The sequence below is a fragment of the Astatotilapia calliptera genome, chromosome 9 (genome assembly GCF_964374335.1).
Source record: "Astatotilapia calliptera chromosome 9, fAstCal68.1, whole genome shotgun sequence".
Taxonomy (NCBI): domain Eukaryota; kingdom Metazoa; phylum Chordata; class Actinopteri; order Cichliformes; family Cichlidae; genus Astatotilapia; species Astatotilapia calliptera.
This window is the reverse complement of record NC_137430.1, coordinates 18,357,988-18,371,735: the sequence shown is the minus strand read 5'-3', so window position 1 is coordinate 18,371,735 and position 13,748 is coordinate 18,357,988. Positions and strand designations below refer to the sequence as shown.

At 40.2% G+C, this 13,748-nt stretch overlaps 1 protein-coding gene across 3 annotated transcripts in view; it reads left to right on the top strand.

Moving 5' to 3' along the window:
• The window catches only part of prex2 (phosphatidylinositol-3,4,5-trisphosphate-dependent Rac exchange factor 2), a 91,871-nt gene that overhangs the window by 59,793 nt on the left and 18,330 nt on the right, over positions 1 to 13,748 (top strand). For 2 of the 3 annotated variants that reach the window (XR_003273317.2, XM_026179500.2), the window contains exons 30-36: positions 832 to 960; positions 1,913 to 1,954; positions 3,787 to 3,893; positions 3,977 to 4,123; positions 8,100 to 8,202; positions 8,312 to 8,455; positions 8,559 to 8,673. Coding sequence is in view for 2 of the 3 variants with exons in the window: in XM_026179500.2 (XP_026035285.2) it covers positions 832 to 960; positions 1,913 to 1,954; positions 3,787 to 3,893; positions 3,977 to 4,123; positions 8,100 to 8,202; positions 8,312 to 8,455; positions 8,559 to 8,673 (787 nt within the window). In the remaining variant the exon portion in view is untranslated. The remainder of the gene's footprint in view (positions 1 to 831; positions 961 to 1,912; positions 1,955 to 3,786; positions 3,894 to 3,976; positions 4,124 to 8,099; positions 8,203 to 8,311; positions 8,456 to 8,558; positions 8,674 to 13,748) is intronic. The other variant, XM_026179501.2, reaches the window with a different exon arrangement.

Sequence of the window (13,748 nt, the reverse complement as noted above, 5' to 3'; positions counted from 1 at the left end):
AAAAAATAGAAAATTATGCAGTGATTCTGTCATGTTGATTACTAAAGCTTGCAAACACTCCGACCCATTTGGCGCACAGCCTCCCCTCTCATCTACAGCTGTCCTCAAGTCAGTGCAAATATGCTTGAACTGAAAATAGGTCCGCTTCTCTTTGTGGGTTTGTGTGTGTGTGTGGGTTTGTGTGTGTATGTGTGTGCGCGCGCCTGTTTGTGTGCGGGTTTGTACGCATAAATTCCCTCAGGACGCCTTGATCAGAGCAGATCCATCACAACTCTAGTAATGTGTGTGGTTGATAGCAGAGCAAATAGGATTATCTGACAAGTAGAGCATTCCTGCATCTCACGCCCTGTCTGTTGCTCTAAGACACACAAAGCCCCTGATAACAGCCACCTTTCTCTCAGAGATCTGTTGTTTTTCAAAGTAAACTTTATTATAAGTCATTCTGTGTAGTTTTTTGTTTCTTTTAACAGGTGTTACATCAGATTGACATGCTTTTATGCTCATTTTTCAGCACTGTCTGGGCGAGGTGATAAAAAGATTTGATGGCAGGAGTTTAAAATTGATTAATAAAAAAGAAGTGTTGCCTCTGGACATCAGTGACCTATAATTTTCTCTAGAAAGATTGAGCAAGATGGTGCAGCTTGACAAGGAAAGAGAAAAAGATGAGGTTAAGCAGACTGATCTAGGCACGATATTTTTTTTTTTATGCAGTTTTTCTCATTGACTGGTAATCTCTTTATGCCAAGTGTGCCTCACAACTGATATAGAGTACATGCATTCATGTAGCTATGGTAGATGCTAATTTACGGTGTATGTTTGTGTTTCTGTCAGAGTTTCAGCAGGAGATGGAGCCCCGAGTGAGCTGCACCAAAAAGTTGCGTCTCCACGTCAAGCAGGATCCCTGGAACCTTCCCAGCAGCGTTCAGGCGCTCACGCAAACCATAACTAAATATGTTGAAGGTCAGCGTGTACCCGAGCAGCTCCTCACATGGTTAACATGCACACCCAGCCCCTTACACTTTATGCTTTCTCAATGCTCAAGCCTTGTAGCTTGCTCACACAGTCACATCAAATATTTATCATGGATAGAACATGCCTGGCTGGAGAAGAAATGTGCTTTAAATTGACAGGGTATCCAGTAAACCTCGTCGCATTTATGAGATGTAATAATAACCTCTGTTACAGTTGTGTGGGTACAGGCAGTCCCACTAACTGCAGCACTTTCCTTAACCTTTAAACCTGAAACCATCCTGGGATTCATAAATTGGAGGAACAGAGGTGGAGCTGAACACATGCAGAGAGTTAAAGAGCTGCGCTCTGTGAGATTCCTTTATTTATTGATTTTTATCCAGAGAGACATTTCGTCCATATTTATTCCCAACGGGAGTGTGTGGCTTTTGTGTTCGTTGGCAGACAGATTAAATACACAGACACATACAGTAATACTGTACATGGACACACTAGCACTAAATTTCCAGATACAAACAAAGGCCAGCCACACAACACTCCTGGGAAAGGTGAGCGGGCGGTCACGCTTGAGAAAAGTCTCCTTATTAATAATAAGCAGAGGCCCTGTGTATGCTACTTTTCCCCCCTCCTCTTCCCATGATGGCTTTTCAAGCAGTGCAGCCTCCTGCTAGTATACCCGGAGTTCTGAGATGGCTGTAAACAAATGAGGATTTATGATGTTATCTTTGCCTCTGGTTGTTTTTATGATGTTATGGGTTTTTTTTGTATGCTCGGATGGAGTGAAGTTACACAGTTGTCCTATTTATGACTTTAAGACTTTAAATTTAAAGTATAGGTCAGTTCAGTTAAGGAGAAATGGGTCTATTTGATTTGATAAAAGGTTGTCCACTGCCTCACTGAATTTCTTTTATTTAATGGTTGTTTTTTTTTTTGTTTTATTCAGAGGTGAAGACTCGACTGCTCCTGGTCCTACTACAGTATACAGGTTTGTCCCTTCCTTTTACACTGAAGATTTACTCTGTTTAAATACAGATTGCAACAGCAAATTAATTTTAGGCCTTTTTTTAAGAGTGAAACCCAAAATAACACTCCCATAGACTTTGCTGTGTGCTCGTGACCCAAACTCAAAGTTCAATAAGATAAGATAATAAAAGCAACACACATGCAGACGCAAAACATGAAAAAAAGGGGAAAGAATTAAGTCAGACACCTACAACACAGAAAATAGTTTCATGTGTGCACCTGTAATTATAGAGCACATTTTTCACTTTGTGTTACAGTTATAATTCAGTTCAGGTTAATTTCTATAGCACCAAAACACAACAACAGCTGCCTCACATCATAAAGACCCAACAATTATAGAGAGAAAACCCAAACAATCAGATGACCACCAAAGAGAAAGCACTTGGCGACAGTATGGAGGAAAAACTCAATCTTAGAAAGCTCCAGCAAGACCAGGCTCGGGGAGCCATCTGCCGCAAGGGGTTGGGGGTGAGGAGGGGGAGAGAAAGGACAAAAGGGACAACGTGGAAGCAACCCAGAAATTGATATTAATGATTAAATGCAATATAAGAGTCATATAAGAGTACATTGCCCAATCTAAGGATTAGATCTCAGTTTCTTACAATAGAAGGTGTCAGGAGCCAAAAAATTGAAATCCCTCCGATCTGGCCGTCACTTAAATAAAAAAAACAAAAAAAAAAACTTTAATAACCATTCACCTGATTTTCAATGATTTAAAAAATATTATGAGTCTTGTATACGAGAAGCTGTGAAATAAAATATCAGTTCCCTCCCTTAAAAACTGAGCTTTCTACTGGCCTTCAAATCTGCTTTCAATAACGAGGACATCCAAATATTTTAAGGATTTTGAGCATCCATCATCTTTTGTTAACTTGAGCTACACTCCTGAGAGTCTGTAGTCAGAGAGTAGCAGGTATTTGCCCTGAAAACTTTGAAGGAACTGGGTCAAGTACTTCTAATGGATTTTGGATAATAGCATTTTAAAATCACCCATCAAACGCTAAAAAACCACTAAAACCACCCCTACCTTTATCCTTTGAAATACTGATTTGGGAACGACAGCGGAGACCTGAAATTGAGCATAATTCCTATTATGGATAGTCTCAGAAGGCATTGCAGGTGGACAGTGATGTATTATAGTTACAGGTGTATTATTTAAAGAAAAACAAAATCCCATAGTAAAAAGGTTGGGAACCACTCCATTAAAAATAACTTCCACGTTGCCAAAGCTATAAATCAAAATCTATAGGACTACTATTATACTGGAGAAGCCAGGACCGAATAACTACTGATAAAACTCAGACATTACTCTCATTTACAGACCCCTGGGAACTGGGTTAATAGTGTCAAAAAGTTTGCGGTCATTCCCTGCAACATTCACATTATTCATTTCTGAGGTTCATGAACCTATTTTTAACTCAGTTGGATTGCTGAACTTTTTAAAGGGGCCTATTTCTCTGGAAATTATGGCAGCCAATTATTTTCCGCTTGGGCACACCTGTCATTTCCTCTCGTTTTTTTCCTGATACATTATTTAATATCCAACACATGTGGAGTGGTGGGGGAGGGCAGCCTTTTGTTCACCTTACTGAAAGTCTCTTTAATTACCATAATAGACCTGTGGCACTTATTTCTTTGACCTTCATTGCTTTACACTGCAGTTTTTAATCTTGACTCTTCGCTCTGTTGTTTCTCTGTCATCTTTTCCTGAATCTACTTCTCAGCTTCTTTCACTGCTTGAACTCTTTAATCAACATGATTTTCAGTCTCACACCTCCCTTTGTTTCCTTGCAGACTCAGAGATCCAGCTACGTCGCGATATGGTATTCTGTCAGTCTCTAGTTGCGTCTGTGTGCGCCTTCTCCGAGCATCTGCTGGCTGTCCTCAACCAGGTAAATTATGTATGTGACTTGTTTAGAACTGGGAATTAAGATACACTTGTTTTCCTCAGCTCTCTGCTGAGCTTTTCTGTATTTTCTCTCAGTTCTGCAATGTAGGGAAAGATGTTGACCAGGAAATCCCTGACTCCCAGGACCTTCAGGAGGCCCAGGAAGCTAGCCGTCGATGGCTCGAGCAGATTGCCAGTGCTGGGCTGCTGTTCCACTTCCAGTCCCTGCTTTCGCCCAATCTGGTGAGCGACAGATTGGATATAGACACTGTGAAAACAGGAGTTTGCTGTTCATTTTGTTGTAAAATAATCAAGCCTGTTACTATGCATACTTTTGCATTATATAAAAGTAAATGTTATTTTTAAATGACAGTTATAACCATAGTCGTGTCAGCTAAGTGCTATCAGGGGACATCATGTGTTTAGATATCCCCTTGCTCACATTTGTATTTTGCTTGGCACATTCTCCCTGGGTAAGTGAACTCCTGCCATGCATGCTTGGACATCCTTCCAGATTCTGATGGTTTGTATTTACTCTTTCTATGAACGGGTCTCTGTTTGTGGAGCAACATGACCCCCCTTGAATTTAAACCTAAAATGCTGTTGAGACTTTAATTTTTAGTCTATAATTAATGTGGTGGTAAGACATATAATATGATGTGATATACTTATCTTGCCAGGGCACCTTTCATGTTCTGATAAACAAACAGCATACCAAACAATCAGTCATATCAACCAGTATTGGTTACAGAGTTTCAAAGTTTTCTACAGCCATGTGAAATATGTTTTCACGGGACTCACATGTTGACTCAGTAACTACTAGTTGCAGAGGACCTTTGGCCTGTGTTGTTTTTTAGGTTATTGTACAGCACTTTGGTCAGCTCTGTTGCTGTTGTTAAAAGTGCTATATAAATAAGTGGTATGGCCTGCTCATGAACTTTAACATTTAACTTGCTAACTGAGCCTAAGATGCAGCTCTTGGGCTTTTTGCTGTTTTTCCCAGCATTGCAAAGGTTGGGCTTGGGGTGAGTCCATTGTAGCATTGTGTTAAAACACATCTGAATGCTCCAGAGCTGCAAAATCCCCAAACTTTTGCTTATAAAAGTGCTCACACTTGCTTATGATCACTTATTCAAGTACATTCGATTAGCAGTGCCTGGTTACTGCTTTTCTTCTCAATTCATATGGAAGCAGTAAGGATTTACTCTCTCAAACTTTCTTTTTCTCATGACTGTATGTTATGAGCTATGCAACAAGATTTTGCTTTGAGCTACAGCTCAGTTATTAACTGCAGCTACCAACTAAGATGCTATTTATGTGGATTTTCAACATTTATCATCATCGATCAGTACGCCACTACCAGGGTGTGTGGTGGACCTCAACTAAAGCAATATTTTCAAGTTGCTACAGCTGTGCTCCATCTGTTGTTTCTCAGGTATCGGAGAGCTTCCTGGTCAGCATAGTTACTATTTAAGCTGGATCTGCTAACTCAAGGTGTCCTCAGACAGCAGACCTCAAATGCCTTAAAAACCAAAACACGTAGTTGTTTGAGCTTTGTTTTTGCCAGATTGTTTTTTATCACACATGTCTAGGCAGGAGTTCATTATGAACAGCCGCTGCTAATACCGAGCCAAGCACAGACTGCAACCTCAGTGGGATCAATATTAACATTTCCCACCATGGTTTATAATAAATTCAAATGTGTCTTCAACCAAGCTCGAGAAGCCAAAATTTTAGTTTAAGTAGCTGAAGGACTGGTGATATATTTTTGAAAGCTGTTATTTGCTTCTTTACTGCTGTTTTTGGATGACTGTTTATTTAAGTTAGAGGGGTAGGTGGCTTAAGTCAAGACCTAGGAAATGATGGTTGATTCTCCTTGCCTGCTGCCATACTGCCTTTTTCTCTGCACGCCTTCCCCTCTCTGTCTGTCTCAAGAAATTTCTCTTTCAAGTGTCTCTGTGGAACAAACTAGGGCCTCGGTACCTGCAGGTGATTCCAATGAAATCTCAACACGTTCCTTTTCAGGGCACCGCATGAAAGGCGGCATGAGTGGAGCTGGGGACGTTGTGAATGTGTGTGTGTTTGCGTTTTTGTGTGCACTGAATACCGTGTGTGTCGGGGGTAATGTGTTTATGTCACATCCTCTGAGATAAACTTGCCCACACACACAGCAGGTGTCACTTGGCAGGACAGTGGGTACCCTTCTGTCACATGTCGGGCCATCTCAAATGTGTTTTTAGAAAAAGGCCCTAATCCTCTTCCACCGCTGCTCCTGTTTATCCCTCTGCATGTGGTGGATGGAAAGCAGAAGAGACGGGGGAAGAAATGAAATGGGATGAAGGGTGACTGAGGAGCGCAGTGTGTCAGAATCAAAATATTCAAGGTGCTATCACTGTGGCCACAAGCAGACGTGCTTGCCATTAGGGTTGCCTCTGTGGATGTTTGAAATGGAAACATGTACACACACACAGTCAGAGATATATAAGCAATCAATATGAAGCAAATATGAACATATCAATGCTAAAGTGCTGTGCCACTACAAATCTGAGTGATGGTGCACTTAAATATTTTTTTTCAGTGAGGACTACTGTACTGCAGTCAAAAGAAGACTGTCATTTCCATCTTCAGTAATTTTCTATTTGGCTTGAGCAGACACACAAAGTTCCACATGCATGTATGGAAGGACGAGGATAGCTTCCATCTGCATAGATGAAAAGTTAGTGTTAGTGATGGTGAGAGCACAGCAGGATCCCCTGTAAAGAGCAGAGCATGCGTCAGTGGCAACTTTTATATTTATCAGATAGATATAACTGCATGGGTCAGATACAATGCAAAAAAAAAAGATACAGCATGAAAATGAGAGCAGTGTTGGAGGTGGATTACATCAGATAGTTCACATGCATGTAGTCTTTATATGTGCTTAAAAATGTTACTTAAAAGACTCGATGTTTGTGAAAATCTAAGGTACTTCATCAGTTAAAGTAGGCAGGGGTGGTGTAAGAAACTACAAGCATATAACATAAGATGCATGTATAAAGTTAATTTTCATCTCTTCAAGTGTGTAGCATGTTAACAGTGATACATGAAAAAAGTAAAACTAGCCAAAGCCAACACTGAAGGAAAAAAGTAAAACTGGTTGGATAGTATGACTTCTCTACTGTGATCATCACAGATTAATGGTGAGACTAAATTGTGATTTACCCTTGTTGAACTGTGTATCAGCTAACAAGATTTGCAGGCTTGTAAACCATGAGGTATTATACATTATTAAGCCACCACTTGAATGTGAGAACTTCATTATTCTCCTCTGGAGGAAGATTATATTTGCTGTAAGGGGGGTGTATTCTACATGCATGCAAACTCAACACAGAAATGCTGCAGCTGGCTGGAGGATTCAAACCCACCAGCCTCTCCTGCTGTGAAGTGACAGTGCTGACCTCTGCAGCACCGTGCTGCCTATGTGGAGTTTGCATGTTCTCCTGGGGTCTGGGGTCTCTCCAGCTACTCTGGCTAGATGATGTGTTAAGTGGTGATTCTAAATTAATCCCGTAGGTATAAATGTGAGCGTTCCTGGTTGTCTGTCCTGTTGAGTTAGCCCTGCACCACACTGGTGTCTTGTCCAGGTCTACCCCACTTCTTGCCCGGTGACAGCCGAGAGGAGTTTCAGCCCCTTTGTGGCACTGAATTGGATAAGCGGGAGAAAATGGATGGATGGAGGCATGCATTGCGCATTACAGATTAAAGGTTAAAATGTCTTATTTGGTGGATGGGCCATAGCTTTTTCCCTTCTGAAAACCAGGTATCGACATTACCCACAACCTGGCTGCATCTTACCTGGTAAACATTATACTAATGGCTAATGTGCCCTCAAGTAAATTCAAATTTTATTTGTCACACACACAACCATACACAGTATGACATGGGGGTGAAATGCTTGTAGCTGTACAATGCCCGACCATTAAATGACAGAAAAAAGTTTTACAGTATTTGCAATTTACAGGTTACTACAAAATTTACAAATTAACTTCGAAATTTTGTAGTAAAAAATGTGCAAATAGCAGAAAGCGATTATAAGGATTATAAATTATAGGAAATGTGTGGTGGTGCGTGTGGTGATGTGTAGTAGAAGTAGTTCCCGTTTTATTTAGGATCTGTGGATAACCGGCCATTACACTTTCCTCCTTTTACAAACACTTTCGTGCTCTAATTTTCTTTTCAGACTGATGAGCAAGCCATGCTGGAAGACACTCAAGTAGCCCTAATTGACCTGGAGAAAGTCACCTTCTACTTCCAGGAATTTGAAGGGGAGCCTCTTGTTGCCAGTATGTACTCTGTGTTTTAGTTCACATTAGCATCTACTGACAGTTATCATCACAGGGTTCTGATTGCTATTAATAAATTCTAAACTCTTCCTTTCCTCTCCTCTGGCAGACATGCCCATTTCATACCAGGTGGAGGGCAATCTCCAGGCCTTGAAAGTTTGCTTCTACCTTGAGAGTTTCTATTTCTCTCAGCTGCCTTACAGGCTGAAAAATGGAGGAGGTGTCAAAATCTACCCAGTGCTCTTCACACAAGGTAAAGTGAGCCTAGCTGCTGTAAGAAGATCAGTCCTCACATTATGCATGGCCAGTATATGCAATGCCTTTATCTTTCACTTGATCTGTTGATCCCTTTTTAGCGCTCGAGAGTATGGAAGGATACTACTACAGAGATAATGTGTCAGTGGAGGAATACCAGGCACAAATCAATGCTGCCTCATTGGATAAGGTCAAGCAGTACAACAAAAGACTGAGGTATTGTAAATGACACACACACACGGATGGATTAGATAGATCCAATAATAATGTAATAATGATGATAATAATAATGATACAATAATAATACAAAAAATATCATCAAATAACAAAAAAGAATCCTTGAAACAGAAAATAAAAAAACCTCTACCCTCTTAGCGGGATTAAAAGTAAATTAAAAGTTAAAAAAATAAAGGATAAATAAGAGTTACACAAAAGGCTACTGGAATGTCTGCTACGCTAATATGCGTATGAACTGTATGAGTCACACACTCACACTTTGAGATTGCGTTCCCTTTGTGATTTGGCTTTTTTACAGTCTGTTATAAATCAAGACGACCTCCAATTCAGTCAGACTTGGGTGTCAACACCCAGCAGGGCCTCAAGGTGATTGGCTGAGAGAAACACTGCGGGAATGTTTTATGATTGGTTGCGAACGCACTCAGCAGGGGGAAGCAGTGATTGGATGAGGGTGCCCAGCATGTCACCGTTGCTGATGCAGTGCATTTACAGCTGCTGCACTCGGTTCCCTCGCACCACATTGGTTTGCTGCACACCTCTGTGAGACCCTCTGTGATTGACCAAGTGAGGATAATTAAATACGATGAAAAGAAACAAGGAGAAGATGCCTTTGGGAGTAATAAATGAGAACTTAACTTTATTTAACTTCCTGAAAATGGCAATGAACGAGTGTACAGTTGTGGTCGGAAGTTTATATATTCTCAGCATGGGCGTGAATGTCATGGTCATTTGTGGTCTTTTAGTGATTTCTTTGAACTGTTCTTTTTCCAGGGTGGAATGATTATACAGCACGTCTTTAATGACATAAAAAACAAATTTATTTTTTTAATTTATCTAATACAGACAGGCTCCTGGGTTGTTCCTAACATCCTAACCAATTTCCTCTTATCTGAGGGTGACAGTTTGGGTCTTCTTTCAGACCTTGGCAAAGTGATGCCCCATCCGAAAAACTTGTATTTGCATATATTGTTTGAACTTAGAAATGCCTCCAAGAAACCTTTAAAACATGTGTAAATGTGCAATTCTTCTTCTTAGATTTTCAATGAGTTTCTTGGACTTTCTCGTTGTTCTGATTATTGGTGAGTGCTCTCAAACAAATCCTTTTTGTGCTTCAAAGAGTTGTAACCAATCACGATCACCTATGAGTAGTTAACAGGACTTGGTCTTGTCAAGCTAAAATATACCGTAGAACAACACTTTTAAAAACATTTAGGTGAGTGTATGTAGACATTTAAGCCTATATGTATAATTTTAAGCCCATGCAAATGAGAGAAAAATCCAAAATAAATTCAAACTTGTGCATCCAATTCTTATTTTTCAAAGTCATTAAAGATGTAATCTGTACAATCATTCCAATCTGGAAAAAGAACAGTTCAAAGAAATCATTAAAAACCCCAAATTACCATGACTTTCATGCCCCTGATGAGTGGATGTGAACTTCTGACCTGCAGTTTGCACGATGTTGTCAGAGGATCGCTGCAGTTTTAATGAAGAGGCTAGCTTGTGATTTCTCAGAGCTGAAATCACATTAAAACCAGCTGTGTATAAACTGGAAATTCTTAGACTATCTAATTTAGAAGTTACATGTGGCTTTTGAAGTGTTACAAATGTCCTGTTGCAAGATGAGAGCTTAATAAATATAGAGGCTGATTTTCTTTCAGTTATGATGATTGGACACAAATTCATCATAGCAGAAAGCCTTCTTTGCGTCCTGCCAGTGTAACTAAGAGTCCTGTTACATCAACACTAAATAATGATTTTTATAAACTATCCCGGTTCATAAAAATGAACAATCCCTCTCATGCTAAGATGTTTGAAGCCCAGTTAAAATATGTTTCCCTCGCTGAATACCTGGAAAGTTCGACGACTTGACATATCAGCGTCGACTAAACATCTGCTGCAGGTCGGGCGGATAATTAAATACAAAGCAGATCTTGTATCAGAACTTTTTCTTAGCATTCAGGGTCGGGCTGCTGTGGGGGGTTGAATAATTTAAGGTTTGAGCAGTCCCGTGCCACATCAGTACCAAACCACTCAAGCAAAGTGTTCATTTACTGGGACTGCTTTCTGGGGAGAGTTTTTAAATTGTTTGCAGTGTTTAGTTTGAGTGTTTTGAGTATCAGATTGCCCAAAGCAGAGTTTAGGAGAGAAGATTTTGCTGTGCATGGGGCTTTTCTGCTTGCCCTCCTAACTCTTTGTGCGTCAGATCTCCTGGGACTCTACAACCTTTTTAATAGTCAAATATTGCTATTTTGTTGCATCTCTTTCATCTCATCAGCTCCATTTCTGCAGACTGCATTGAAGATAAAGGTTATCAGTATCTAAAATGTCATTAGTCTAACCTTTTCATCTTATTTTCTATTGTAACCTTTTCACATGAATTATCCAAGCAAACTCATTTGTTTCTAAATGGTGCAAACCATACACATAGAGTAGGAACTTTCTGGAATTTATCCATGTTATTTAGGACAGCCTTTGGTTTGACATGTGTGCACATGTACTGTAAATGTCTGTACACTTATACCTTTACTTAAAAAAAACTTAAATTGAATTGACAGTACAGGCTCCAGCATTAACTCAGAGCAGATGTGTCTTACAGGCAAGCAAGTGTGGCTGGTGATTTTGGGAGCATTAGGGGTGCTGGGTAGGGATTTGGAGAGGCAGTGTGCTTCAGGGATACAAGCAGAGTGAAACTGTTGGAGACTGTACTCTTCTCAAATACTGCTTTTCAGCAAAACCTGTTGCAGCATAAAACGGCTGATTATTTCAGTTGAAATCCAATAAGCTCTCTAAGCTCTCAAGACAGTTTTCAGGCCTCATGCTGTATATATACTGCAGTCTAGTGGGGTGAATTAGGGGGTGTAGAGTTGACATATATATCTGCTCCCAAGCAACGACTCTACAAAAAGTCACTTTTTTTTTCTTTTTTTCTCTTTTTGAGAGTCTGGGCAGCAGTTTGACTTCTTTATTTTCTGCTGATGTGATTCCCTGCAGCAACACCAGCGAGAAATCACAATGCAAAGCACACGAGCTGAGCACATTAACTTAACTGCAACTGTTTGTCAGTAACTGCTTCCACCTCTGAGGTGGAATTATTTCTGTTGTGCATTACTTCGAATGTATAATGTTTCTATCATTTTCAGGATTAATCATGTCATGAGAAAATCTTATTTTTCTCCTTCTTTCGGACACCCCCTTGTAAACCTCCCCTTTCACTCTTGCTGCCATCCTTTTTTCACAAATCACATTTTGTGGGAAAATACTGTAAAATGAAATGTGTCCAGTGAATAAACGATGATTAATACACGTGATGATCCTCAATGAACTTTTTGTCATCTTTGAATTTGTTTGAGCTTTAGGGTTGTCTGCATCTCAAGGCAGCGCTTTTATTGCACCCCGGTTTCATAAGAGAATTTGAAATAGTGAAAAACAACCGATCTATATTCATTTATTAAAGAAAGTGGGGAGGCGTCACCACGGCAACCAAGACAACAAAGCTTTCAGAAGAAGTGGGAAACCATCATCCTTTTCTAAATGCTGTATAAATGTAACCAAGTGAATTCTTTTTTATTAATAGCATATTTAAAAAATAATAGAGAAGCCATGTGAAAGCCAGTGATGTGGAAGACCTGAACTTTAGGTCTCTGAGGTGAGCAGTGCGGTGATTTAATCACCTCACTGAAACGATAGTCACTGAAATGATGTGTATATCCAGAAATGAAAAATCAAGTTAAGGATCACAAAAAGCAAGCAAATCAATACTGCTGCTTTAAAAATGCTAGGGAATCATTCATTGTCATTCATTTATATGAAAGTGAAGTGAAGCCAGATGTGAACAACTGCTCATTTCTGCTCCCACCCAGAGTGTTTCCTTGTTTCAAACGTCACAAAGTAAACAGTCCCAGGTGGTTTTCAGTAGTTAGTGCTGTGGTCTCACTCCGTGTAATATTACCAGCAGTTTTCTTTTGCCGGGTGCCATGTGTCATCCGGCTGACCACAGACCAGGCTGTGATGTCACTCCTCTCTCCGCTGCAGAGTTCCAACCTCGAGCACCTCGTTATCCTTGGAGTTCAGCCACAGCAGTGTTGGGTTAAACCCACGCTGTGGGCCGGAGCCAGAGGCTGACTGACAGACAGACAGAGCGCTGAACACACATTACTGAACTGAATGAACTGCAGGACTGAGGGTTGAACGCTGTCTTGCTGTCGACTCCTTAGACAGATTCCCATTATTCCCAAGAGCCCATGTGCATTTGGGACCCTGAAGGTGTAGTTATTTAGAAATTCGATTTATTTTTTTTTTAAACTAACATTTCTTTATCAAATGCTGGCAGTGGAATCATTTTGAATTAAAGGTAAAGAGAGCGTCTCATTATATTTTCCTCTTGTGGGATCCCGTTTAAAAGAAACAAGTTTTTCTGCAGGAACGATTTGGGGTTTGCGTGCATCATTTTGTACATGCGGTGCATTTCATTGTGAAATGCTGAAGCACAAGGTAATATTTTATGTCTACATCAACTAATATTTTTGTGCTTACCCTGATCTTTGCCAGCATGTGTTGTGGACAATTTCAGAGCTGTAAATAATACCACAATCTGTGTCTATGGCTTTCACTGTTCGTACCCACAAAAAGACACAGCATGATCTGTGCCAACCCATCATGTCGGATGAAGTCACTCACAAGTTTAACCACAAAACATGAACTCATGGGCCAGAATGGGTTAGTCAGCGGTATATAGAGCCAGAAACTGCACCCACGTTTTCAAGCTTGCATAAACCATCTTAGCTGACATGTGCATTTATCTAAAAGGACCTGGAAACACTGATGTGTTCAAAAGTGACAGATTCCTTAGTCACAGGTTTGCAGTTCGCTTAAATCGCATGCAAGTTCCCTGTCGTGCAAAAATCACAAAGATATTGAGTTTATTTGAGGGAATAAGAAAACTCTCAAAATGGGTAGAAGTACATGGAAAGAAGAGAATCCCCCCACCCCCACCCTATCCACCTCCCTCCCTTTAGGATCAGTAATAATAGAAGAGGGAAGATTGAAATGGT